This window comes from Nomascus leucogenys, chromosome 2 (assembly GCF_006542625.1).
Source record: "Nomascus leucogenys isolate Asia chromosome 2, Asia_NLE_v1, whole genome shotgun sequence".
Taxonomy (NCBI): domain Eukaryota; kingdom Metazoa; phylum Chordata; class Mammalia; order Primates; family Hylobatidae; genus Nomascus; species Nomascus leucogenys.
In genome coordinates, this window is record NC_044382.1 from 69,921,558 (window position 1) to 69,949,155 (window position 27,598).

General features: G+C 55.4%; 1 protein-coding gene across 1 annotated transcript in view; it reads right to left on the reverse strand.

Moving 5' to 3' along the window:
- The window catches only part of ADCY7 (adenylate cyclase 7), a 44,667-nt gene extending 18,562 nt beyond the window's left edge, over positions 1 to 26,105 (reverse strand). Inside the window, exons 1-8 of the mRNA XM_030797244.1 lie at positions 26,054 to 26,105; positions 11,797 to 12,235; positions 9,514 to 9,717; positions 8,280 to 8,441; positions 7,350 to 7,499; positions 6,673 to 6,821; positions 5,446 to 5,557; positions 806 to 933 (exon numbers count right to left, since the gene is read on the reverse strand). Of these exons, the coding sequence (XP_030653104.1) occupies positions 806 to 933; positions 5,446 to 5,557; positions 6,673 to 6,821; positions 7,350 to 7,499; positions 8,280 to 8,441; positions 9,514 to 9,717; positions 11,797 to 11,967 (1,076 nt within the window). The 5' untranslated portion in view covers positions 11,968 to 12,235; positions 26,054 to 26,105. The remainder of the gene's footprint in view (positions 1 to 805; positions 934 to 5,445; positions 5,558 to 6,672; positions 6,822 to 7,349; positions 7,500 to 8,279; positions 8,442 to 9,513; positions 9,718 to 11,796; positions 12,236 to 26,053) is intronic.
- Between the last annotated feature and the right edge of the window lie 1,493 nt (positions 26,106 to 27,598).

Genomic DNA, 27,598 nt, shown 5'->3' on the forward strand with positions numbered 1-27,598 from the left:
GTGACAAGCGGCACCACGTGTCCACCAACAAGGCTGGGCACTGACCAAGCCTTCCAGGGTCAGAACCAGAGGCGCACGAGGGCCTGTACAACCTCCGCCTGTTACAGGGCAGGGGCCAGCCTGAGGTCACACAGGCAATGGTGCAGGCCAGGCCCCTCCAGCTCTACCCAGACTTCTTTCTGGCAACACCAGCCACCTATGGCAGGACTTCAGGAGAAGGACAGGCTGGAACACGGACTGATGCCCGGGATGGGCAGCCCCACCAGGCCCTGCTCTGCCCCACACTGGTCAGCCTGGCTGAGCCTGCCCGGCCCTCTCCCCATACAGCCCTCTTGGCAAATTCCTCCCACAGACCCCAGCTGCTCAGAGCCACAGGGGACCTAGAGGGGAGCTGGGGGTCTCCCCGCAGCCTCAGGACCAAGCCTGACTCCAGGATCTTCACTGGGGAGCAGGAAGCAGATGGAGCCTTGGAGTCGACCCCTGGGTCTGAAAGGTCCCCCGGCTGCCTGCCCTGAAGCCTCCTGCTGTTGCTCTAGGACCCCATCTTTGAGGGGAGCGGGGCCCACCGCCCTGACCTCACATCACCCAGCTCTGAGCTCCGGAGATGCTTTCTGGGACTCAGAGTCACAGGCAGCACCACAGGGAGGGACGCAAGCAGATGAGGTCTGAATCCTCCAGCAGGCTGGGTGGTCCAGGCAAGCTGCTTTCACCCCCGACCCCCCAAGCCTCAGTTTCCCCATCTGTGACATGGGAATGACACATCCCCTACCATGCCCAGGAGGGTCCGCCACAGGACAGGACCTACTTGATGGCCTGGCACATGTCCAGCCCCATCTTCACGCAGTTCCGGGCGTGGGTGGGCAGCGACACGGGCAGGCCCGAAACACAGTAGTAGCAGTCGCCGAGGATCTTGATTCGCATGCACTCGTTGGCCTGCAGGGTGAGTGAAGGGCCTGGTCACTGGAACATCTAAGGCCGGGACCTCTCACGACAGCCGCCTCCCCCCACCCTCCAGGGTGCGCCCGGCTCTCTCCTGGCTGGGGGCTTGCCTCCTGGGGTCCAGCCACCAGGAGCTACCTCTGGGCCTGGCAAAAGGCTTAGCGACATGGGGGCCTCACCAGGAGGAACCCCCAGGCAAGCACCAGAGGTGAACACAAGTGTTCCTAAGGGCCTCGGGGAGGGGTCTGCCTTGGTTTCATTTGCCCAGGTAATGTTTGAGTGCCTACTGAGTACCCAGCCCCAGGCCAGGCAAGGGGACACAGCAGTGAACAAAATAGATGCAAATCTCTGCAGCCATGGAGCTTGCATGCAGGCAGGAGGGGTGGGCACTAAACTAGAAAGACAAAAACAAAACAGTGTGCCCAGCTGTGATGGGGGCTAAGGAGAAAACCAAGGCACAGGAGGGAGGCGACGTTCCCAGGAGGCCAGCGAAGACCTCTCAGAGTTGGAATCAGAATCATTTGAGCTAAGACCCCAAGGAACCGAGAGAGCCGGCCATGCCAGTCTCTGCAGGAAGAGTGCTCCAGGACTCACAGGCGCCCTGGGGCCACAAAGCTGGGGAAGAGACAGCGAGGCAGCCAGGAGGCTGCAGGAGTCGGGGGTGAGGACAGAGGTCACAGGTGTACACACCAAGGGGTCAGCAGATTTCAAGGTCACCCAAGCAGTGGCTGTGCTGACAGGGCTTAGGGGTGGGGAGGAAAGATATCAATGCAGAGAGGAAAGAGGGAATGGGGAGGGTGGAGTAGGAGAGGGGCAAGGCTGGGGACTCATAGGAAAAGGCCTAGGGAGAGAAGGGGACCCCTGAGAGCCCTCTGAGGTTCACCTGAGGCACTGCTGCGTCACCAGACCATCCTTAAGCCCTCAGCAAGGGTGGCCACGTACACCGAGGCCTTGTGGGTGGGGCTTTAGGGGAGCTGAAGAAGGAATGCCATCTGCCTCTGCTTTCCCCTCCCCACCCTCTACCCCACTCAGCTGACCCTTGGCCTGGATGCCCCAGCAGGTGGCCCTGTGCTCTGGCTTCTGGTCGGGAGGGAGCTAAGAAGGCTCTGTCCTGCAGGCTCACGAGGGCTAGGCCTGCTCCTGGAACAACATCTGTCTCCAGGACTCGAGCCTATCCTGCCCTCGTCCCCACTCTGTGCCCATCAGCCATCACGGACCCAGGCCCCAGACACAGCACCAGCCCTGCCTCCAGGTCCCCTGCACCTGCCCAGCCTGGGAACCATCCCTGGCCTGCGCCCTCCGCCAATTACTCAGTTTCAGCGTGTGCCAGATGTTTCCTGCTGGGCCCCATCTGGCACATGCTGAGTGAGTTCTGAGTGACCGCAGGGACAAGAGGACAGTGGCTTTCCTAGAAAGCAGGCAACCTTGGCAGACCTGGATCCTAGGCTCCAGCTACGCTGATCTCCTCTCGGACCAGGCACAGGACTGCCCGTGGACCCAGCCCGGCTCTCAGGGATGTAGGAGAGGCCACATTCCCCAGGCTGCTCCACCGGCTGACAGTCCCCTGTGTCTCTGACACTTGGAGCTGGGGAGCTGGGTCTGGCGCCGAGGTGTGATTTGTATGCCTCTGAGAGAGGAGGCCCTGGCTCTTGGAAAGAGCTTACACTTCTGGAATCTGATTGTTGATAGGAGAAAAGGCTGGGACCAGCCCTGCCCAACTCTGCCCAGAGAGGGCAGGATTGCACTGGTCAGGGATGCTCTGGAAAACTATCCCATCCTGGGGATTGTGGACTGAGTGACTCAGAGGGCCTGTCTAGCCTGGAACCTTCCTTCAGGATTTGCATGGCTTCTGAACCAGCAGCTAGGAGCCCCAGAGGTTGGGCCTCACGTGAGGCAGGGGCCCTGGGCTCGGGCCACAGCTGGCCCTTTCCTTGCCATAAAGCCCACACAGAGGGTGCCTTGCCTCTTGGACACTGTCTTCCCTTTCCAGCAGGCCCAGGAGGCGTGGCCCTATTGCACAGATGGGGAAAGGGAGGCCATGGCAGGTGCCAGCTTCCCAGTCAGAGCATCTTTCCCCATCTGTGCAATAGGGCCAGATGGGGAAAGGGAGGCCATGGCAGGTGCCAGCTTCCCAGTCAGAGCATCTTTCCCCATCTGTGCAATAGGGCCACGCCTCCTGGGCCTGCTGGAAAGGGAAGACAGTGTCCAAGAGGCAAGGGACCCTCTGTGTGGGCTTTATGGCAAGGAAAGGGCCAGCTGTGGCCCGAGCCCAGGGCCCCTGCCTCACGTGAGGCCCAACCTCTGGGGCTCCTAGCTGCTGGTTCAGAAGCCATGCAAATCCTGAAGGAAGGTTCCAGGCTAGACAGGCCCTCTGAGTCACTCAGTCCACAATCCCCAGGATGGGATAGTTTTCCAGAGCATCCCTGACCAGTGCAATCCTGTAGAAGCTTGGTTACCCCCTGCAACAGGGAGCCCACTTCCAGTCCCTCCTGGGATTGAGCAGCTCTGATCATGAAAAATTCTTCCCGCTGTCAAGTCATAACTTGCCTCCCATCAAGTTCTAGACCATTGATTCTCGGCCCACAGAGATACCTGCAGGGCTCTTAAAAATTCTGGCCGGGCGCAGTGGCTCACGCCTGTAATCCCAGCACTTTGAGAGGTCGAGGCGGGCAGATCACAAGGTCAGGAGATCGAGACCATCCTGGCTAACACGGTGAAACCCTGTCTCTACTAAAAATACAAAAAATTAGCCAGGCATAGTGGCAGGCGCCTGTAGTCCCAGCTACTCTGGAGGGTGAGGCAGGAGAACGGTGCGAACCCGGGAGGCAAAGCTTGCAGTGAGCCAAGATCACGCCACTGCACTCCAGCCTGGGTGACAGAGCAAGACTCCATCTCAAAAAAAAAAAAAAAAATTCTGATGGGGCAGGGCGTGATGGTGCATGCCTGTAATCCTAGCACTTTGGGAGGCTGAGGTGGGTGGATCACTTCAGTGTAGGAATTCAATACTAGCCTGTACAACGTAGCAAAACCCCATCTCCACAAAATACAAAAAAATTAGCCTGAGGTTGTGGTGCACACCTGTAGTCACAGCTACTCGGGAGGCTGAAGTGGGAGGACACCTAAGCCCAGGGAGGTTGAGGCTGCCGTGAGCCGTGATTATGCCATTGCACTTCACCCTAGGTGACAGAGCAAGACTCTGTCTCAAAAACAAAACAAAACTCTGATGGGTGTGGACATGGGCACTGATGTTTTATTTAAGCTTTCCATGTGATTCGCATGTACAGCCAGGATAGGGAGCCACCACCTTAAATCTTACACTTCAGTCTCTATTTAATGGCCACCACTTCCAGGAAGCCTGCTCTGATCACCTGAGGCTGGGCTAGGTGCTCCCCAGGCTTCCTGGCCCCCACACTTCTCTTCAAAGCACATAGCATGTAGGCCCAAGGCCCCACCCAGGCTCAGGGCCTGGCACTCACCTGCTCTCAGGACCATTTGGTCCATTAATGGAAGTGTTGCTTGCCTGACCCCCTCCCTGCCTGGCACCTGTCGAGCTCCTCAGCAGCCTGGTCCTCGCCTCGGCCGTCATGTCCTTGCATGTCAGACCCTGTGCCCTTGTCCCCCTCACACCTTGTTCCATGCACACTGAGCATGTTCACCCCATGGACACACGGGGCTTTCTTTCTACTCCAGGCTTTGTCTATGCTGTTCCCCCTGCTAAGAACACTGTTCCCTTTCCTCCTCAGATATTTTTTCAAGTATCTCAAACTAAAGGTGGGCCAGGAGTGGTGGCTCACGGCTGTAATCCCAGCACTTGGGAGGCCAAGAGGGGATGATCACTTGAGGTCAGGAGTTTGAGACCAGCCTGGCCTACATGGCAAAAGCCCATTGCTACAAAAAAAAGAATACAAAAAATTAGCCAGGCCTGGTGGCATATGCTTGTAGTCCTAGCTACTCAGGAGGCTGAGGCATGAGAATCACTTGAGGCTGGGAGGTCGAGGCTGCAGTGAGCAGTGATGGCACCACTGCACTCCAGCCTTCACGACAGAGTGAGACTCCATCTCACAAAAACAAACAAACAACACATAAAAGTTTAATGTGCACATGATTCACCTCAGATCTTGTGAAAAGCAGCTTCTGGGTGAGGCTGGGCATTCCACAGTCCTCCTGAGCTACAGGTGAGTGGAGGCTGCTGGCCTTGCCAGTGAGGATGGAGCCATCTCCTCCTCCTGGGCCCCCATCTGAGCCCCAGAGCCCCAGTCTATTGCCCAGTGTGCACTGTCAGTCTCCCCACTGGCCTCTCACTCTGGGGGCACAGGATCCTGGCTGCCATGGCCACCACTCACCCCCACCTTTACCATGGGGTGCTTGTGTTTGCTGGCTGGATGCTAAAATTCAGCCACACCTCCCCATCCCAATTCCAGCAGGGCGCTGGACACAGGACACCCCTGGGGATGTAATAGGCAGGGGAGGGGCCTGGCTTTGCCCAGTGCAGGCCGGCAGGCTCACCTTGGCGATCTGGTCGAACTTGCCAAAGAGCTCATTCAGCACCACCACCAACTCCTTGGGGGAACAGTCACTGGCCAGCTGCGTGAAGCCCACGATGTCCGCATAGAGGATGCTGGGGATGGGGCGGGGTGGGAGGGAGTGTCAGAGCCAGGCTCCTGGACAGCAGCAGCAGGAGCACAGAGGACTGTCTGGAGCCCCAGGAGCCTGCCAGGCCTGAGCCCATTCACCCCTGTCCTTCCTCAGCCTCCATAGGGATGGGAGAGTCGCACCCAGCCATAGAGACAGATTAAAGTTCCAGGGGCTTCACGTTAAAGCAGAAGGGAGCAAAGTTCAGAGCCTGCAGGAGCCCTCGGGCCCACCCCAGGCCCTATCACTGCAGACAGCCGAAGGGCACTTCTGCAGGCAGCCCAGAGCCTTCCTCTTTCCCATCCAATGTTCACCACAGCACAGACTTCAGAACTCCCTGGTGAGAGGCGGCTCCATGCTCCCTCAAGCCAACCTCCACGCCCAGCGCTTTACAGGCATTGAGTCCTCACACAGCCCTTGCAGAACTCCCGTTCTACAGATGCACAAACTGAGGCTCCAGGACATTGAGACTTGCTGGGAAGCCAAGAGCTGGCATCTGCACCAGGACTCCCTGCTCCAAAGTCCGTAAGCTCATGGACCATCCACAGCCCAGAGAAAAGGCAGCCTTGGATGTAATGCTGGCACTGCAGGCAGAGGACCCAGGGGGTTTCCCGGGACCCACATCTACACTCAACGGCACCCAGCACCCACAACTACACTTGACAAACTCAGGTCAGTGCATTCAAGTAAAGCTTTGTGGTTCCCTGCAAACCAGCCAAAGACAGGTGTCAGAACTGGGGCACTCTTGGGCACCAAGGCCGGGGGGCTTTACCTCATTCTGGGGGTCCTGTGCTCCCTTGAGAAGCATCTGAAAGGACCCCTTCCTTCACAAAAGCTGTTTGCTCACACAGTTTTACAGTTTTGGGGGGTGCTAGATCTTTCAATACCAATCTAAATTCTCTAATTTAAGAGTCCTGATCTGATCCTGCCCACGAGTGGTGGTTCTGAGGCCCAGGAAGGGCCTGGAACCATGGCGCCCTCTCCCAATCCCTATATGGGCAGGAGTCTGAGCCTCCAGGTAGGGCGGGGAGGCTGCCTGGGGGCCGGCGGAACGGTGGACCCAGTCCCCGGGATATGCTCATCATACGTTTCACTGCCCACCTGACGTTCTGGTGCCTCTTGACATAGAGGCTGTGGAAGTTGTTGTCGGGCATGCAGCGGCGGTCGCCATGCTCCTTGAGCCGTTCGATGATGGCCAGCTTCATGCCCATGGAGATGTGGGCCGGAAGCACTGACAGCAGCAGGTTCTCCTGGGAGCGGGTGGGCAGACCAGCAGAGGGACCGGCAAAGCGACCAGCAGAGGGACCGGCGGGGGACAGGCAGGGTAGCATCAGGGCCCAGACCTGGCCTCCCTGGCCCCCACCCTCCCTGCCTGCCTGCCCTGCCCACAATGTCCCCATCTCTGCTCTTGTCCTCCACCAGCCCAACTGGGCATCTACCTCCCATGTACCCAGCAGCCCCCGGGACTCAGCCTGACTAAGAAAGGGCTCTTTCAGCTGGGGAGGCTAAGCTGATGGGTGAGCAGCCTGGAGCCACTACGGCCTTCTCTGCCGCCACCTGGGGACGGCATGCCCAGGACTGAAACCACACAGAGGAAGGCAAAGTCAAAGGTCAACAGGCTATGGTTACCCTGCTGGAGCCCAGGACTCATCGAGGTGAGACCTGCATGGGTGTCTGGCCATGCACCTCATGCACATGGCAGCATGAGTGTCTCATGTCCAACAGAAAGAGGAAGAGGACAGGGGTATACAGGGTGAGGAGTGGGGGCCGGGTCCCACCTGCTGGCGCTTCTCGATGCGCAGCTTCCGGCGGATCTGGATGCACTTCACAGTGTAGGTGAAGAGGTCACGGGACGCATCCTGCATTTGGTGCTTGTGGAAGGCGCCTGTCAGGTTCCCGCACAGGAAGATGACTGCGTTGGCCAGCAGCTGCGGGTAGACCGGGGTGGGGCTCAATATGTGGCCTGGCCCATGCCTCCCGGGGCACCAGACCCTTAGGCGGACTAGTGATGGCACCTCTTCCCACTCCCTGACCTCCAACCCACTGAGAATAGCACTCTTCCTGGGGCAGACAGGGAAACTGAGGCCCAGACCGGAGCTAGCCTCCTAGTGAGTCACTAGGACTGCAAGACCAGGACACCCAGGGAGGCAGAAGAGACCACGTCACAGAGCCCAGGGCCCGAGGGGCATGTGTGCTAAGGGCAGTCCCAGAGGGCACAGCGCCCAGCTGGCTGTGCAGAGGGCCAGCCTCTGCCCGGAGAGGACACCAGGCCTGGTCAGGAGGAAAACATATCTCTAAACCCCCAATAATTATGAACAGAAGATTCACTCATTCAACACAAAGACACAAGGCAGCGTCCTGGGATACTCCCCCAAGCCCCATCAGGACAGGCAGGGCCTGCGAGGGGAAACTTTGGCAACGGGACTCACCCCACGACAGTGTCCCTGAACCGGGAGGCAAGGCCTGAGGTCACAACCCTGAGGGCTGAGCCACAGGGGAGCCCTAGGCCAGCAAAGCAAAGGCCAGAGGGCAGGGCCACGCCTGGAGCCCAGCTTCCGAGCAGACTCAGAGAGGGCCCAGCCTTGGAGCAGGCTGTCTGCAAACACGGCTCCAGGGCCTTTGGGTCTGACTCACCCAGAGGGGGCCCCCCATCTGCCCTTAGACCCAGACCACAAAACCTCCCCCAGGGGCCTTAGCCCGTCCCTCACCTGCAGCCCCACCCGGACACTGGGTGTCGTGAAGCCTCCCATCAAAGCACCGAGCACCAGGAGGTGGGAGGCAGTGGAGATGGCCCCAACGGCAACAGCGCCCCGCATGCTGAAGGGCAGCAGCGTGTACACCACGAAGATGATGAACAGGAAGAAGGGCACCTGTGGATGCAGCCTGGTGAGCCCCGTGCCCCGAGATGCTGCCCCAGGCCCTACAGCCCCCAGAACCCTGCACCACACCAGCCCACCCGGCGCGTGTCCTTAGGTTGGATCCCTCGCCACCCCCTGCGTGGGCAGACATACAAGGGAACAAGAAAAGCCAGAATGTGTTTCTAGGGTGGGCCCGGCCACAAGGTTTATGGTTTCTTGTGCTGATCCACTGCCTGTGGCCACCCTAGGTGGGAGGCTCCATGCCCCGCGTGATCCAGGGAGCCCGCACCTGGTGCCCCTGCCACGTGGCTCTTGCTCGGCAGGAATGATTACCGGGAGGCTGAGGCACCCTCTCACCAGCTGCCTCCAGCAATGCGGCCCCACCCGCCCTCGCTCCACCCCCAGAGCTGCCCACCATCCCCACGGGCTGGTCCTGCATCCACCCCTCTGGGAGTGCTGCCCTCTCCCTCCCCTTCAGTCCACATGGTTTCCTTGGGCCTCACCCCACCCCACCCCAGCCACAGGAGCTGTCATAGGACCCAGGCCCACTGGTCAGAGTGTGCTACCGCTTGGTGACAGTGACAATCCAGGACTGGGCCCATGACCACAGCCAGGCCATTGTGGCTCAAGCCTGCAGGTTGAGCTGGTTGAGAAAGGGCCCTCTCTCTCAGCTGGGGTGGGCAGCCTGGAGCCACTGTGAACTTCTCTGCCCCCATCTGCGGACAGCGTGCCCGGGGCCGAAGCTGTCCAGAGGCCCCAGTTCCAGTTATCCCACTGGAACCCAGCACTGACCCCTCGGCCTTTCCTGACACAGGAACCAGTTTGTGCCTTTTTGCCTCTTTGAGCTGAAGTTTTGTCATCTCCAACCAAACTGGAGTCACCCGAAAGTGCTGCAGCATCCAAGTGGATGCTCTCCCCACCTTAGCCCTGTCAATGCAGAGAACTCACAGGGACAAAACCAGCCTGGGGCCATCCTAGACACACGGCCAAGCGTGTAGCAGGAAGGGCCTGTGGCATGCCCACCAACCACGGGGATGGGAGCTGCTGAGGGCGCAGCCGGCAGGGAGTCCAGAGTTCCTGTTACCTGCTCCCACGCACAGGCCGCCTTTGTCCGTGCGTCGAACACCAGCACGTAGCCCAGCGCCACCAAGCAGGCCCAGGTGAGCAGCGCCAAGGCCCTGAGCCAGCGCCGCAGGAGACACTCGACGTACATCAGCACAGAGAGGGCCGCAAACACCGCCAGTGCCAGGAACGCCATGCCCAGAATGGCCTGGTGTCTGGAGGGGTCCTGGGTGGAGCAAACAGACAGAAATGCCTCGGCTTTCCCCAGTGCAGAGCCACCTCCTCCAGAAAGCCTGCCGGGCCAGCTGCCTCACTTATAGCTTCCTCCACATGAAGGGTGTGGATGCACCCTCCCACGCCTGGTTCCCACTCACCTTCTGGCCTTTCTTTGTCACCTCTGCCAAGGCTGCCTCAACCACCCCCTTCCCGTCACCTCAGGAACCAGAGCATCACCCACAGCCCCGCCCATGATGCCATCACTCTGCATCTGCCTCTTCCTCTCTGGGTTCCCACGGTGCTCTGTGCACAACCGCAGGTGATACCACAAGCACAGGGCAGAACTCATTCACAGGCAGAGCCTTGGAAAGCCACCCAAAGAGGACACTGCGCCTGGCCCTCAGTGAGTGAGCAGAAGCTGGTGAGGGATACCAGGAAAAGTCATCCCACAGAGGAGGAGCTGGGGCAACAGCACAGAGGTGGGACGGGACGGGATGGGCACGACCTCCGGGAGGTCCGTGGGGGCAGAGGCCTGATCTGGGGGCTGGCACACAGTAGCAAGCGTCCTGTGGTTGGTAGCCACATGGATCCAGGCTGCCTGGCAGCTGCTAGGTCCTGGCCACTTCACTCACATAAACACCCTGGAGTTTCCGAGTGTTCTTCTAGAACTCGGCTAATCAAATTTACATTCACTAAAAAGAAAATGGGCCAGGCATGGTGGTTCATGCCTATAATCCCAGCACTTTGGAAGGCCGAGGCAGGTGGATCAGCTGAGGTCAGGAATTCGAGACCAGCCTGGCCAACCCCGTCTTTACTAAAAATACGAAAATTAGCCAGGCATGGTGGCATGGACCTGTAATCCCAGCTACGCAGGAGGCTGAGGCAGGAGAATCACTTGAACCCAGGAGGTGGAGGCTGCAGTGAGCCAAGATGGTGCCATTGCACTCCAGCCTGGGCAACAAGAGTGAAACTCTTTTTTTGAAAAATGCAGTTCCTCAGTCAGATTACCCACTTTTTAAATGCTCAGTAGCTGAACACAGCTAGTGGCTGTACCAAGGCAAGTGCCTGGGCCAGAAATGACATGAGTGGTGCCAGCCTGGGGAGCTGTGTTAAAAAGGATTCTGAGGCTGAGCACAGTGGTTCACACCTGTAATCCCAACACTTTCAGAGGCCAAGACAGGAGAATCGCTTGAGGCCAGGAGTTCAAGACCAGCCTGGGCAACATAGCGAGGCCATGTCTCTACAAAAACAAACAAACGAACAAACAAAAAAAACAAAAGGAGGATTCTGAGAATGTAGACATGCTCAGTGTGGAGTGTAGGGATTGATTAACGATGTCTGCATGGGTACGGGAAATGAGGGCAGTGATACGCAGGCCATCCCTGACCCAGGTCTTCAGTAGAATCAAATTTCATCATGGAGAAAAATGAGAGTAGTTTATCTGGACAAGTTAATGTAATATCTAAAACCACTCCAGACTTCAAAATTGAATTAAAGTTAGTCATGCATGCTTGTAATCCCAGCTACTCAGGAGGATGAGCCAGGATGATTACTTGAACCCAGGAGTTCAAGGCCAACCTGGGCAACACAGCAAGGCCCAGTCTCAAAAAAAATTTTTTTTAATTAGAAACTTGTCTTCTACCTGTCTAAATGTGCTGTAAAAGACATAGCATTGGCCGGGCACGGTGGCTCACATCTATAATCCCAGCACTTTGGGGGACTGAGACAGGTGGATCACCTGAGGTCGGGAGTTCAAGACCAGCCTGGTCAACATGGTGAAAGCCCGTTTCTACTAAAAATACAAAAATTAGCTGGGCATGGTGGCACACAAATGTTGTCTTAGCTACTCAAGAGGCTGAGGCAGAATTGCTTGAGCCCAGGAGACGGAGGTTGCAGTGAGCCGAGATCATGCCACTGCACTCCAGCCTGGGTGACAGAGTGAGACTCTGTCTCAAAAAAAAAACAAAAACAAAGCAAACAAACAAAAAAGCATAGCATTTTACAGAAGAGGAAACTGAGGCTAAGAGAAGATAGCAGCTTGGCCAAGGTTGGGGCTGAGACGTGAAGCCCAGGGTCTGCCCTCACTCACCCCCTGACTGAAGGCGATGATGATGAGGGCCACGCAGGCAGTGGCGGCCACCAGCAGGAGCGTGAGCAGCAGCGGCCCATGCTGGCTGGTGAGCTGGTACTTCTCGTAGAGCGCATCTTGGTCAGGGCCCTCCTCGCCCTCGTTGAGGAAGTAGCGCCCCTTGGCTGGCATCCTCCACCCTTGGCACACGTGTCGTTAAGGGGCCGTTAAGGAGGCCCCAGGGCCTGGAAGGCATCTGTCGGCCAACACCCTCCCCCGTGGGCCTAGGCCTCTGTCCTCTCCAAGGCAGGCAAGCAGGGCTGGGGAGAGGGCCTCTGAGCCTGCTGCTCCATGGCCAACGAAGGGTCCGCACAGCTCTGGCACCAGGCCTCACTCACTGTGCTGCCAGCATCCTTCTGCGCATCCAGACTGGGCTGACTCCACACGCAGTTCCTCAGCTCTGCGGAGATGAAGCAGACAGGAACTTGACCTAATGGGCCAAGTCAGGGGAGGGCTGGCATCAGGGAGAGCGGGGCCCAGGCCTCACAGCACCGAGTCTGATTTATCCATCTTAACCCTAACCTAACTTTTATGTCCTGTTGTCGTAAAGCTAGTCCCCTGTGTCTTCTAGAACTGCACTGTCCAAGATAGTAGCCACTAGCCACATGTGGCTGCTTTTTTATTTTCAAGACGGGGTCTCACTCTGTTGCCCAGGCTGGAGTGCAGTGGCACGATCATAGCTCACTGCAGCCTCAAACTCCTGGGCTCAAGTGATTCTCCCACCTCAGCCTCCTAAGTAGCTGGGACTACAGGTGTGCAGCTAATTTTTAAATTTTCTTTTGTACAGATGGGGTCTCCCCCTGCTGCCCAGGGTGGTTTCGAACTCATGGGCTCAAGCAATCCTCCTGCCTCAGCCTCCCAAAGTGCTGGGATTACAGGCATGAGCCACCATGCCCAGCCACTATTTTAAATTAAATTTAAATTAATTTAAAATAAAATTAGAAATTCAGTCCCTCAGTCACACTAGCCACATTTCAAATACTCAACAGCCAGCCAGGCATGGTGGCTCATGCCTGTAATCCCAGCACTTTGAGAGGCCGAGGCAGGCGGATCACCTGAGGTCAGGAGTTCGAGACCAGTCTGGCCCACATGGTAAAACACCCCCTCCACTAAAAATACAAAAATTAGCCGGACATGGTGGCGTGTGCCTGTAATCCCAGCTACTTGGAAAGCTGAGGCAGGAGAATGGCTTGAACCTGGGAGGCAAAGGTTACAGTGAGCTGAGATCATACCATTGCATCCAGCCTAGGCAACAGAGTGAGACTCCATCTCAAAAAAAAAAAAAAAAAAAAAATCAAATACTCAATGGCCACATGCAGCTGGCGGCTGCTGTACTGGACAGCATAGATAAACAGAGCATGTCTATCATCACAGAAGCTTCTACAGGCCAGCTCTGCTCTGCATGTTTCACTGTTTTGCTTTCAGACAAAGGTCTCTGGATCCATTTCGATTCACTCTGGGTATGGTGTGAGGTAGCGATCAAGGTTCACTTCTTTTTTCCACATGGATATTGAATTATCCCAGCAGTATTCAGTGAACCAGCCATCCTCTCTCTGAATTTCAGTGGAGCCACCTCTGTCATAAGTCAGGTGATCACACAGATGGTGTCTGTTTCCAGGCTCTGTTCTGTCCCCATGGTCCTGGTGCAAACACCACATTCACTTCATTTTCCAGTGAGTCTCATGCCTCCAGGCACAGAGGGTTCCAAGCTGTGATCCTAGGAGCCCTGAGATTTGGGGACATGCATCAGGCCCCCAGTGGGAAGGGAAGGTGGGGGGGCATAGGCTCAGGCCCCCATGCCCGCTTCAGCCAGGGTAGCCCCCTGCATCTGTGTTACAGTAAGTGCCACATAAAACTGCATTTTCTTTCTTTTTTTTTTTTTTTTTTTTTTTTGAGATGGGGTCTAACTCTGTCACCCAGGCTGGAGTGAAATGGTGTGATCATAACCCGCTGCAGCCTCAACCTCCCGGGGCTCAGGCAATCCTCCCACCTCAGCCTCCTGCATAACTGGGACCTCAGCTATGCAGAAGGCTGAAGTGGGAGAATTACCTGAGCCTGGGGAGGCTTTAGGCTGCAGTGGGCCATGTATTTTTTGTAGAGATGGGGTTTCACCATGTTGCCCAGGCTAGTCTTGAACTCCTAGGCTCAAGCAATCTGCCCTCCTCAGCCTCCGAAGTGTTAAGATTTCAGGCATGAGCCACTGTACCCAGCAAAAGTCTTGTTTATTTTTTTAAATAGCCCACTGACACAAATTTCAGATGTCTGCAAGCCTTGCTTCACAGAAAAGGAAGCTCAGTCTCAGAGAGGGACACAGTGGCCCCTTTGTGACAACACTGTGAGCTGACCCCACGCTTGCCATGCTCAGCCCATATGGGTTCCTTCTTTCCCCAGCACCATTCATTCCTTAGCATATTCATTGATTCCAAAAAGGCTTGTGAATCACACCTACGCCTGCTAGCCCTTACATCTCCTGTGTGCTAGTCTGGGCTCTCTCTCCCCAGGGATCCCCATCAGTCTCCAAAGGAAGGAAAATTACCAAAACTGTGCAATCCCTCACACAGCAATGGGGACTTGGGGACAGCTGCCATATTCCCAGCAGGAACCTTGCGTGAAGGGGGCAACCCTGGACCAAGGGTCCAGGCCCCCAGTGTCCTCCAGGCCTGTCTCAGATTGGAACCAGGACAGGGCCAGAGGCAGAGGGCAGGGAGGCTGTGAGACACGGGACGGCTCAGGGCAGTCACAGGGCACAAATGGCCAGCCACCAGTGGAAGCTTCAAAGGACAGCTGGTCCAGCAGAGGGAAGGTGGCCAGGCGAGCCTCCAGCCCTCAAAGGCAAAAAGCAGGATATCCAGGGTCCCCAAGTCTAAGGGAAGCCCCCCAACCAGCACCTGCTACTATGAGATCCCTGGGGCCAGCTCAATTCCAGGAGCCACCTCAGGCTCTATTTCCTCTGGAAGTTCCTATTCCATCACCACACACCAGGAACAAAATGGTAAAACCACATATTTGGGGGAGGAGGAAGGGGTCATTTGCTGGGGGGCCCTGTCTCCTTCAGTGCCTGGGCAGGTGCCTACAGGCCTTGGCACCTGTTCAACGAGGGGCAACCCTTCAGGGATGTGGCCGAGAGCTGTCAAAGTGCCCAAAGTGCTCAGACAGGCTACAAATCTGATTTCTATGTGAAATGATGATTTTTAAATGTTGGCAGCTGATTTCAAATTTTTCAACGATTGCAGCCCATTAGTTTACAACCTCTAAATCTAAACTAATCAGTCTGTATTCCACGAGAGGTATTTACTGTGTGCTAACCATATACATCCAACCCTGTGCTGTGGGGGTTGCCAAACAAGATAAGGTCCCTGCCTGAGATGCATTCAATTCAGCACCCCCCACCCCAAAATAGCCCTCTGCAGTAATAACAGCAGCAGTTCCTGTCACCCCCGGCACCTGCACACACATTCACTCTCATCTTCACAACCGTCAAAGGCCAAGGTGGCACCACTGTTTCACAGATGCAGAACTGAGCCCAGAGAGGCAGAGTGGTTGCCTAAGATCACACTGCTGGAGCTGGTGGACAGATGGGCTGGGATGCAAACCCGGGTCTGCCAGCTCCCAAATCAGGGCTCCTCAGCCCAGGCTTCCCCACTGACATCCCGGGGGACTGAGCCAGATGCCGCAGCACATAAACAGCAACCCCGCCTGCCCCCTGGCCTGCTGCCAAACACCAGTGCACCAGGACAGCCAGGCTGAGAAGCTCCAAACACCAGAGGGCTGAGGCCACTCCCCACAGCTGCTCCATCTCCGCAAAGCCCCCAGACCAGAGCTGAGGCGGCCAGACACACGCATGAAAGTGCAAGCGTGAGAGTGTGGACACACCCACTCCAGGCACACAAAGCCAGGCTGGGCCACCAAGAGGAAAGGGAGGAACCAGCTGAGAGGGTCCCGAGGGCCCGTGGGAACACAGGCCTGGTAAACATGCCTGTCAAGGAACTCATTAGGCCACTTTCTGGGCAACAGCAGGCAGGGGCAGGTGGACAGTGGACAGCATGGGCACAAGGACTTCGGCCCATCCAAGGACCTTGGCCAGCTCCTGGAACAAGCCGGGCACCGTGAGGCCTGGGGGGAATGAACTCACTGATCACATCTCCAGAGGGGGCCCAGGAACCCACCACCAGTGGCATGTCCCCAGGTCAGCTCCTCCCTAGGAACCACCCCACCAAAGCCAGACCCAGAGGCACCCCCTGCCTGGGAAGTCTTCAAGGCCTCCTGTCCAATCACCAGTTCTTCCACCAGCCCTCGACTCACTTGGCAACAGGGAGGGCCTCCCCACAGGGCCCTGGATAAAGGAATCCTTCTGCCATGTCTGAGACATATCCAATCCAGGTCCCCCTGGATTGAATGACCCTGCTGTTAGCTTGCACACCTCCATGATGGGGGGCTCACCACCTCTCAGGGCAGTCTCCTCCGTCACTGGGCACTTTTTCTGGCCCTGAGTCCTCCCTTAGCTCAAGCCAAGCCCTGCCTCCCTGTCACTCCCTCACCGACACTGCACGAGTCCTGTCTGAACTCCAAAGCCACCAAGAGCAGAGGTATCAAGTCCCCTCTTCCTGAGGAGTCTGCAGTCCCAGGGGGTCCCTTACTTATTCTCACCTCATGACCACCCCGGTGGTAAAGCAGGGTGAGCAGCCCCATTATAAAGAGGAGGGGACTCCCCTGTGGGGAAGGTGTCCAGATGGGAGGAGGGTGCTTCATGCTTCTGCTGTGCAATGTCCCCTCTCCCAACCCTCAGTACCCTGGTTCAGGGGCCACATGACCCCGGTGTGGCAAATCAGCAAAGTCCCTCTCAAGCCCTAATGCCACAGGCCTGGGCAGTGAAGGCTCTCTTTGGACTTCTGCTGACCCAGGGAAAGAGGTGTTCTCTTTTGTCGGTGACCTGGCACTGTCAGCAGACACCTGAGCCACCACAAGGAGAGAGCCCGCCTGAAACTGACACCAACATGGAGAACTGGCACAAGACGGGGGCCTGGCAACACCTCCTGGGGTCACAGGAGCCAGCTGTGCCTGAAGCTTACGCAACCTCTAGATATTTAACCACATGGGACAAGCAATGCCCCTTTCAGCTTCAGCCAGTTTGAGCTGCTGTCACTCGCAACCAAGAGTCTCAAAGTCCACGTCGGGCTTCTGGACCCAGTTTGTTGCGTCTAAGAAGCACCTATGGTCCCTCAGTGGGTTCAGAGTCAACTGGAATGGTCTCAGTCAGCACAGAGGTGACAGTGTGCCCCCGCAGACACAGCCAGTCCTCCAGAAGGGAGCTGGGCCTTGGAGGGGACAGCCCCGCTCAACCCTCCACCACACTTTCCAGGCTCCAGAGCCCAGCCCCGGCCAGGAGTTCAGGAGTTTGAGACCAGCCTGGGCAACATAATGAGACCCCATCTCTATAAAAAGTGGTTTGTTTTTTTTTTTTATTAGCCATGCTTGGTGGCATACACTTGTAGTCCCAGCTACTTGAGAGGCTGAGGCAGGAGAATTGCTTGAACCCAGGAGGTCAAGGCTGCATTCACTGAATTATGATCATGTCACTGCACTCCTGCCTGGGTGATAGAGCAGAACCCTGACTGGAAAAAAAAAAAAAAAAAAAAAAAAGCTGGGATTTAAACACAGGATATCCAGGGTCCCTATCTCCCTCATGGGGCTGGTATCCAGAAATCCCATAATATCCCAAAACACCAACCTCTTCCCCACAAACAAGGCCCAGGACAGAGCTATGACCAAGAGGTGGGGAGCTCAGGGGACCCCATCGAATTACTTCCCTCTGCCTTGCAGGAGCAAGTTCAGGCCAGCGAACTCCAGTAGGGCCTCCTCCTCCAGGAAGCCCCCTGAGCAACCACACACACACCCTCTTATCCCTTCCCTGCAACTAAGGCAAGACTGTGGTCTCCTCATCAAATACTGGCTGGCTGGGTCCAGGTTCTCCAGCCAGAAGAGCTGCTGGAAGCAAGAGGCTGGGACTCCGTACTGCAACTGCAGGGCTAGGTCCCTGGGTGCTTGGGAAATCCTTCCCCAGTCCAGCTGATCTGGCAGTGTCCCCAGCACAACCACAGCCCTTGTAGGGAGTATGTTCTAGAAACCCCCAGCTTTCACGGATGCAGACAGGACACCCACTTCCTCACCCGGCCACTGTTGGCAGAAACCACAGCCTGGCTTCCTCCGGCCGAGCCTCAGCAGGCTCAGGGCTGCTTTGGGGCCCTGTTGGCCTCAAAAAGGGGAAGTGGGGACCTTGGAGTTGGTGGGGGCATGGAAGTCTCCAGGGAAGAGGCCCCGCTCAGGCCCCTGGGCCCACACCCTGCCTAGGACGCCACGCAGCTGCAGACAACCTGCACGCTCCATCTCGCCGCGACCCCCGCCCCCGGGCCTGCCAGCTCTCAGCTGCCCTGGGAGGCTGGGTCTCAGGCAGATTTTTCATTTGCCAAGGGGATCTCATGTTAATGTGAACTCTCTCAAGAGACCCTGAGCTCCATGAAGCCAGCACCTGCTCTGCCCCGCGCAAGCCTGACCTAAAGAGGCCCCCAGGAAACCTCGTGGGAACCAGGGATTCATTGTTGCTGGTATTCAAGGTCCCATCCCCCCAAGCCCAGCCCTCCCCAGACCCTCCCTGTCCCCAGAACCCTGTGGCCCCCATGCCCTGCTCTTCTAGGCACCTCCCCTACCAAGAGGCCTTCCCAGTGTGGGTCCAACATCCCAGCCCCTGCCTTGCCAAACTGTTGTGGTGGGATCTGTGTGTGTGTCCCGCAGCTGGTCCTGGCAAATGCCTGTGACGTGAATGGCTGAGCAGGTTAGCCAGCCAGAATCCTGCGCCAGGCCCAGGGTGGGGAAGCACGCAGAGTGGCATGGGTGAGGGAGGAGGGCACCATGGCCGAAGGATGAGGGCAGGTAAAGAAAGGGCCTCCCTCAAGATCGGGAAGCACCTGCTGCACCTGCCACACCTGCCTTACTCACCACAGCACACCTCTCCCAGCTACGCTCAGCCTCTGGGAGGATGCCTGCACCCAATCCCAGCTCTGCTACCAATGGCCTGTGAATGGCAGTCGCCTGCACACTCTGGCCTCAGTTTCCTCATCAGTAAACTGGGGGTGCTGATAACCAGCTTGTCTGCACAGGTCATGATGTCCAACAGGCCAAGCTTGCAAGACAAATTGGCAAATGGCCAAGAAGGCACGCTTAGTGTCAGAGGAAGCCCTGCAAGGTCAGAGCCCAACCATGGGGTCCAGGGAGAGGCAGGTGCAGAGTGGGCAGGCCCCCACCCAGGCCCCCCCATCGCATCTCCTGATGATAGCCTGCAAAGTTGCCGAGCAGGGGCAAAGGCTGAAATTCCCCAATGGCATGAGCCCCCAGCCAACCCTGCTCCCCCTCCACAGCCCCCAAGCACCCCCAGGCTGACTCTGTTCCCACTCCCAGGGCACAGGCTGCTGATCAGTCTTGGGGACCAGAAACCTGCATTCCAGTCCCAGCTTAGCCACCAACCTGCTCTGTGACCCTGAACAAGTCTCTTGCCTGACCTGTGCCTTAGTTTCCCCTCTTGCAAAGAAGGGGCTGTGTCAGAACTCTGAGGCCAGCTCTGGCCTAGTTGGGACTGGGCTAGGGGTGGAGGCTGAATCAGTTAATGAAAAGGATAAGGACTGGAGAAAAACTGAGGGAAAAGGCTGATGTTCTCACCTGGCCCCAGAGAGCTACTTCTAGGGATGGGTGGAAAGTTGTTCTTTGATTCTTTGGGACACAGCTAGGGTAGTGTTAAGAGGGAAAGTCGTAGCACTAAATGCCCACATCAAAAACTTAGAAAGATCTCAAATTAACAACCTAACTTAACAACTGAAAGAACTAGAGAAGCAAAAACAAATCAACCCCAAGCCTAGCAGAAGACAAGAAATGACAAAAATCAGAGCTGAACTGAAGAAAATCAAGACACAAAAAACCATTCAAAAGATCAATGAATCCAGGAGTTGGTTTTTTGAAAAAATTAACAAAATAGGCCACTAGCTAAACTAATAAAGAAGAAAAGAGAAAAGAGCCAAATAAACACAATTAGAAATGACTAAAGGAATGTTACTAATGACCCCACAGAAATAAAAAACAACCACCAGAAACTACTACAAACACCTCTACACACAAAAACTAGAAAACCTAAGAGATGGATAAATTCCTGGACCCACAATCCTCCCATGACTGAGCCAGGAAGAAACTGATTCCCTGAACAGACCAATAATGAGCTTCTAAACTGAATTAGTAATAAATAGCCTACCAATAAAAGCCCAGGACCTGATGGATTCACAGCTGAATTCTACCAGTTGTACTAAGAAGAGCTGGTACCATTCCCACAGAAACTATTCAAAAACATTGAGGAGGAGGGACTCCTCCCTAACTCATTCTATGAGGCCAGCATCATCTTGATACCAGAAACTGCCAGAGACACAACAAAAAAAGAAAAAAAAAAAGTGTTCTTTGTTCCTGAAATCCTCCCCTCCACTTCATTCATTTGGTTAAGCGTTACCCTGATCAATTTCCCCTTTAAAATGTACCCCCAAGGCTCCAGCTGCCAATGGTAATGAATCCAGGTCCAGTATGTCTCATGCCCATTCTAATGCTAGTTAGTGACTGCCCAGGGAGAGTTCGTCCATGCATTCCTTCAGCAGATGTGCACTCATGTCTGCTGTGCACCAGGCGCCAGGCCAGGTACCAAGTGGAAATTCTGCTCAGAAATGAGCTCCCAGAAGGCAGAATTCTTAGCACTGCCCCAACCAGGGTATCTGCTAGGGCTCTGCACACAGTGGGTGTTCAGGCAACAGTGTTTATCAACTGACTAAGCAATCAACCAGGCTCCCCTGTTGGAGAAATAGCCCTACTTTTTCCTCTTTCTTGCTTGAAATTCAATTAGCGATTCGTTTCTTTAAGCACTGCCCTCACTAGCTTCCCCCTTCAGAAGGGAAACACTTTCACGCCCACATTTAACAGATTTCTAATCCCTTTTCCCTTGATAAGGAAGAACAGAAAGGGGAAGTCCAGCTGGCCATGGGGGACCTCACGTGGTGCTCGTCCTGCCCAGGACAAGTGGGTGCTGGCCGACTTCCCACATTGCCTAGGGCCCCACCCTGACAGTGGGTCCGGCAGTGACAGCAAGACATGAATGGGGCTGGGAGGTACAAGAAGAGCTCCATAGACCTGGCACAGTGGCTCACACCTGTAATGCCAGCACTTTGGGAGGCCGAGGCAGGTAGGTCGCTTGAGGCCAGGAGTTCGAGACCAGGCTGGCCAACATGGTGAAACCCGTCTCTACTAAAAATAGAAAAATGAGCCCAAGGTAGTGGCGTGTGCCTATAGTCCCAGCTACTGGCGAGGCTGAGGCATGAGAATTACTTGAACTTGGGAGGCGGAGGTTGCAGTGAGATGGGATTGCACCACTGCACTCCAGCCTGGGCAACAGAGTGAGAGTGAGGCTCTGCCAAAAAAAAAAAAAAAAAAGAGAGAGATCCATTTCACAGGCCCATGGACAGATGCAACCCAGAGTAACCACTGTCCTGAAGGGGACAAGAAGGATATGCATTTGAGTCTTAACTCTTAGGCTGCTAGTATTCTGTTTAGAAAGGCAGCATCCACAAGACAGCAAGCAAGCTGGATTCACGACTTATACCAGGATTATTTCCAAAGACAGCAAGAAACTATGGGAGAATTCTCATATAATGCTGTAGTGAATATGGCCTTTTTATCCTGACACAAAACCCAAAAGCCGTAAAGAAAAGACTGAAAAATTCAGTTACATGAAAAAACAAAATATACACGGTAAAAACTACCAAAAGCACAATCAAAAGACACGTGACAGATTAGGGGAACATTTGTGATTCATATCACAAGGAGCTAGTCTCCTTCAGATGTAAAGAGTTCCCACAAATCAAAAAGAAGACCAATAGCCCAATAGAAAAATGGGAGAAGACTAGGAAGAGAAAGTTCATAGAAAAGGCAATCTAAATGACTGTTAAACATTTGGAAGGGCCAGGCATGGTGGCTCACGCCTGTAATCTTGGCACTTAGGTAGGCTGAGTCAGGTGGATCACATGAGGCCAGAAGTTCGAGACCAGCCTGAGCAACATGGTAAAACCCCATTTCTACTAAAAAATACAAAAACTAACCAGGTGTGGAGGTGCATGCTTATACTCCCAGCTACTTGAGAGGCTGGGGCACGAGAATTGCTTGAACTCGGGAGGCAGAGGTTGCAGTGAGCCAAGATCATGCCTATAAACCAGCCTGGGCGACAAGTGAAGCTCTGTCTCAAACAAAGAAAAAAGAAAAAAAAACCCACAACCAACCCACAGCATTTGGAAGGAAGCTGACCACACTCGTAATGAAACACAAATTAAAACTACCATGGTAGGCCAGGCGCGGTGGCTCAAGCCTGTAATCCCAGCACTTTGGGAGGCCGAGGTGGGCGGATCACGAGGTCAGGAGATCGAGACCATTCTGGCTAACACGGTGAAACCCCATCTCTACTAAAAAATACAAAAAATTAGCTGGGTGTGATGGCGGGTGCCTGTAGTCCCAGCAACTCGGGAGGCTGAGGCAGGATAATGGCGTGAACCTGGGAGGCGGAGCTTGCAGTGAGCTGAGATTGTGCCACTGCACTCCAGCCTGGGCGACAGAGCAAGACTCCACCTCAAAAACAAACAAACAAACAAAAAAAAAAACAAAAAAACCTACCATGGTAGCCAGGCACAATGGGATGCACCTATAGTCCCAGCTACTTGGGAGGCTGAGGCAGGCGGATCACTTGAGCCCAGAAGTTTGAGTCCAGCCTGGATAACATAGCAAAATCCCCATCTTTAAAACAAAAACAAAACTACCATGGAAAACCATTTTTACCTATCTGATGGGCAAAGATCAAAGCAATTCATAAGTCTCATAAGTCTGTGTTGGAAACAGGCACTCACATTCCCTCCTGGGCAAGAATGTGAGTCAGTACAACCCCCAGTGAAGGTAGTTTAATAATATCTAACAAAGTCACTAAAGGACATATTTGCTTTTTGACCTACCAAATCCACTTTGAGTAATGTACAAATACTGTCACAAGTATGAAATGACATAAGTACAAGATTAGTCATTGAAGCATTATTTGTAATAACAAAAGATTGAAAATAATATACCTATCAGTCAGGAACTGGTGAAATAAAGTATGATACAACCTTACAATGGAATGCTATGCAGCTGTCAAAAAGCCTGAGGCCACTTGAAACTAATGTCACAGTGTATCCTGTGAAAAATCCACACGGCAATGCCTGGAACAAATAAGGATGGAACCAGGACACAGAAAAACCAAAACTGTTGATTTCACAGAGTGGATAAATCCCACTTCTCATTTTCAGTTTCCATTCTTATTGTCAGTGTGTTGCTTATGTGACTAAAAAAAAAATGTCTAATAGGAAAAATGAATCCCAGGTCCATCACACCTAAATTGCATGACCTAGCCAGGTACAGTGGCTCATGCCTGTTACATCAGCTATTCAGGAGGCCGAGGCGGGAGGACTGCTTAAGACCAAGAGTTCGAGATCAGCCTGGGCAACATAGTGAGATGCTATCTCTAAAAAAATTTTAAAACTAAGCCAGGCACAGTGGTATGTGCCTGTAGAGCCAGCAACTTGGGAGGCTGAGGCAGGAGGACCTCCTGAGTTGTCAAGGCTGCAGCGAGCGATGATTGTGCCACCGCACTCCAGCCTGAGAAACAGAGCAAGACTCCATCTCACTCATTCATAAATTAAATATTAAAAGAAATAATACATTACATGACCTGACAGACTCTCTGTGCCTCAGTTTCCTCATTTTAACAAAAGGAGAATAACAGTCCTACCCCAGAGGGTTTTGAAAGGATTCAGTTGGGGGTGATGCAAGCAGTGTGCTGAGCCACCCCTGGCACAAAACGCCCCAGTCTAGATGGCATGCACCACCAAGTTGTCAGAAAGGGCCATGGGGTGCAGAAGTGAGAGGGCCCGGCACCTGTCCCCTCCCCTCAACCCTGCCATGAGCCAGCAGCACTGGGGGTGAGGAGGCCCGCCCCCCACTCTGGCCTGTGAGTGCCCAGCCTCTGGGAGGTAGAGAGAACACTGGTCAGCAACTCAGGCCGGCTTTCCAGGGCCATGAGTGGCAGTGTGGGCTGACCCCTCCATGTAGGGCCTAGTTGGGCCTCAAGGGAGCGGCCGTCCCACCCAAGCCAGGTCAGAGGGAGGTGGTGATGTTGGTCTGAGCTGGAGGGAGCTCACAGGTGACATCCCAGGCAGAGTCGGGTCCTCGGCCCAAGCCTTCCAGGCTTGCTGGCAGGAGACGGCACAGTACCCAGGCCGCAAGACAAGCTCTGCGACCTCTGAGCCCAGCTGGGAGACAAACTGGGCCAAAAACCACCTGGCTGGCTGTCTCCTCTGAGAACCTGCAGAGAACCATGAGTGGGCTGGGATAAGGCCCGTCCACCTGACTACCGTAGGGTGGTGGGTGGGGGTGCTCTCGCTCCATTTCTAGCCAGGGCAACTGACTCTGGGACCTTAACCTCCAAGCCCAAAGCCCACCTGCTGGGAAACAGTGGAGCTAGGATTCCAACCCAGGCCTGCCCCTCTCCAAGGCCCAGTGCAGATTAACTCTCTATCTGCATTTCCTGAGGTGCATTCTGCCCAAAAGCAGGGACGTGAAAAGCTACATATGCGCAGCCACACACATCCACAGCCGTTTCTGGTCACAGGTGGTGCTGAGCTCAACATTCTCCTCTTCCCCATTTAAAGATCCCCCATACACATTAGCAAATTAAAGGCTCTGACAAGTCCTGCGGGAAAGAAGCCTGCTGAATTAAACACAGCTGAACGTTTCCCCATCCTTTTGTTAATGAGACTCTTTTTGCACTGAATCCCTAATGAACCTCCTTTGGGAAATGCTGACTTTGGAGTCTCTGAGACCCACCTAGGAACTCCTCCCCGAAGAAGGCTCCCTGGGCAGCTGTGGCCTGTAGAGCCCACTAGCCTCCCCTTAATTGACAGCCTGTGAAGCTCTTTAATGCTGGGGGCTCCACTTACCCACCTCCACCTGACCCCAGGTTGGGCTAGCTGAGCACAAGAAGGTTGCAGGTGCTGGGGGGACCAGCCCGTGCACCTGCCTGTGGGCCAGGACACCTACCCTGAGCTTAGCCTCCCAAGTGGAGGTGAGAGGAGAGGCCCGAGTGAAAGACCGGGGCTCTCAGGTGCTCATGGTCTCAACAGCGCCCTCCCTAGGCAGTTTTCAGCTGGGAAGCACCTTGCCCTGGGGAAAAGCAAGCAGGAAAAGAGCTCCAAGTGCCAACCCGGCAAAGGGCTCCTGTCGAATTTCCTGCCTCTCCTGTGGAATGCAGAGGAGTGGCCCACCTGCCTCAGTTTCCCCATCTGCCACAGTGCAGGGAATAGAGCCCTGGGCTGAATGTCAGGTGATGTAAGGTACAGTCCCAGCTCTCCCTGTCACCAGCTGTGTGACTCAGGCAATTCTTCACCCTCTCTGGGCCTGACTCCTCCAGGGCAGGAAAGGCCTCCAGGGTCTCTGAGGTCCCTTCCCACTCAGACCAGCAGAGAAACCAGTCACAGAGAGGTCAGTGGGAGAGGCCTCTCCCACCCAGAGCTCAGCGGGCCACCCATGGAGCCCAGTGAGGCGTCACTGCCTAGCCTGGTCTCCTGTCCCAACGGCAAGCCTGAAGCCACCACCTGGCCCGGAGGCCCCCAGTTTGGCCTCCATGACACCAGCTCGCAAAGTGCCCAGCCCCAAACCAAGGTGCTAAGACCCTCACTTCCCCGAGGCTTCCTGAGAACCCGATCCAGGCCTAGGGGGCACGAGAGACACAGAGGGGACTGCCTCGTGAAACCGTGCCAAGAGCCCGGAAGAGCCCTTCTGCAGGGGAAGCAGCCCCACCCGGCCTCCCCCACCAACCACAGCCCCGGCTTCCGGACCTGCACCCACACAGGGGCTCGAGAGCCCTCGCCATGGCTGTTCCTGGAGCCCAAGCCCCCATTCCCGGTCACTCACTCCTTCCTTCCACAAACCCTGCCCTTACGGAGCTACTGGGCACAGGAGGTCACTGTGATGGAGTCTCACGCCACAGGAGCCCCATGGCCCCCGAAACCAGGCCTCCCACACCTACCCACGACCCCCCAAAACACCAAGCCCGATCGCTGCTCACCCCTTGGCCAAAAAATGCCTCTAGAGCTTCCCGGGCCTCCTCTGTGGCTGCGTGATTTGGCTGATTTCAGTTCCCCAAACAAGCCCCACCCTTTTATCTCCAGCTCCGGCAATCTAAAAACACGCCCACCTCCTCACCTCCAAACGCCTTCTGCCTGGAGAACTCCTGCCCGCCCTTCAGGGCCAACCTGAGCTGCCACCTCTTCCAGGAAGGCTGCCTGGTCCCTTCCCAGTCTGGCCTTGTTCATTAGCTTCCCCAGGGCCTGCACCTCCCACAGAAGCACAGGTCACCCTGACCTGTCACTACCTGGCTGCACATCCAGCTATGCACTACCCAGCTCCCAGGATCTAACCCTGCCTGGTACATGGGGACATCAAACCCCATACTCCACAGACTGGGGAGTACAGCCAGCACTGAACTGGCAGCTAAGGACTGGGCCCCAACCCTGGAGTCTCCAGTCCCATCTGCATGAGCTCTGGCAGGTGACCTGCTTCTCAGGACTCAGTTTCTCACCTGAGCAACGGGGATGAAACCCTTCTCTTCGCTCCATGGCCTATTCTAGCAGTGACATGACCTCATAGCTATAAAACCTCATAAACCCCCACTGCACATGGAAAGGGGCCCATCCTGCCACCAGGAAAGAGGCCACATGTTGGCGCCACCAGACCCCTATCTCCAAGTGCCACTGAGCTCCTGCCTGCAGCAGGTGCAGGGTGAGGCGCTGCTGCTGCTACAACACACAAGACAGGCATGGGTCCCCTGAGGAGCTCACGCCAGGAGGAGGGCAGATTGTCATAAATGAGCCAAGTGAGGAAAAGAAATGCCAGGGCAGGGCAGAAGGGAAGGCAGGAAAGCATGGTGGTTGGGAGCACAAGCTCTGAGATCCAACAGCAGGCTTTGAATCTCGGCTCCACCTTGGAGGAGCTGTGTGACCTTGGGCATGTTCCTGAACCTCTCTGGGCCTCAGTTTCCTAACCCACAGAATGGACTGGTAACAATACCAGTTCTCAGGGGCTTCACGTAGATGTGGGCACACAGCAAGTGCCATTACCCAGGGCCACCCCAGTCAGCTCCAGACACCAGGGTGAGCAGCCTGAGAAATTGTGACATAAACAGGCACTGGGGACACACCTCAGTACCAGGGTCTCAGCCTCACTTCCTGCCCGCCCCCAAAGGGCAGGTCTGCTCTTGTACCCATGCCCAGGAGAGCTGAGCCTGACAAAGGGATACAGAAGTGCTGGTCCCTGCCCCCAGGGGATGGAGCAGTGTCTCCAGGGAGTCTGGGTATATCAAAAGAGGCCACTTCCCATTAGCCCAGGCCCCCCTTAAAATAGCTCCTTCAGACAACTTAAAAGGGCTCCTCCTCCCAGCCAGATGGGGTACCGGAGACAGGCCTGGGGGCCCAGGAGCCAGATGCACACACACAGAAGGAGGTCTCATCCCAGCCTACACCAGCACCCTGGACCCCTGCTCCAGTGAGGAGATGCCCAGGAGGAGGGAGACCCAGACTCCCAAGAACAGCAGCAGGACCAAGACAAGCCCACA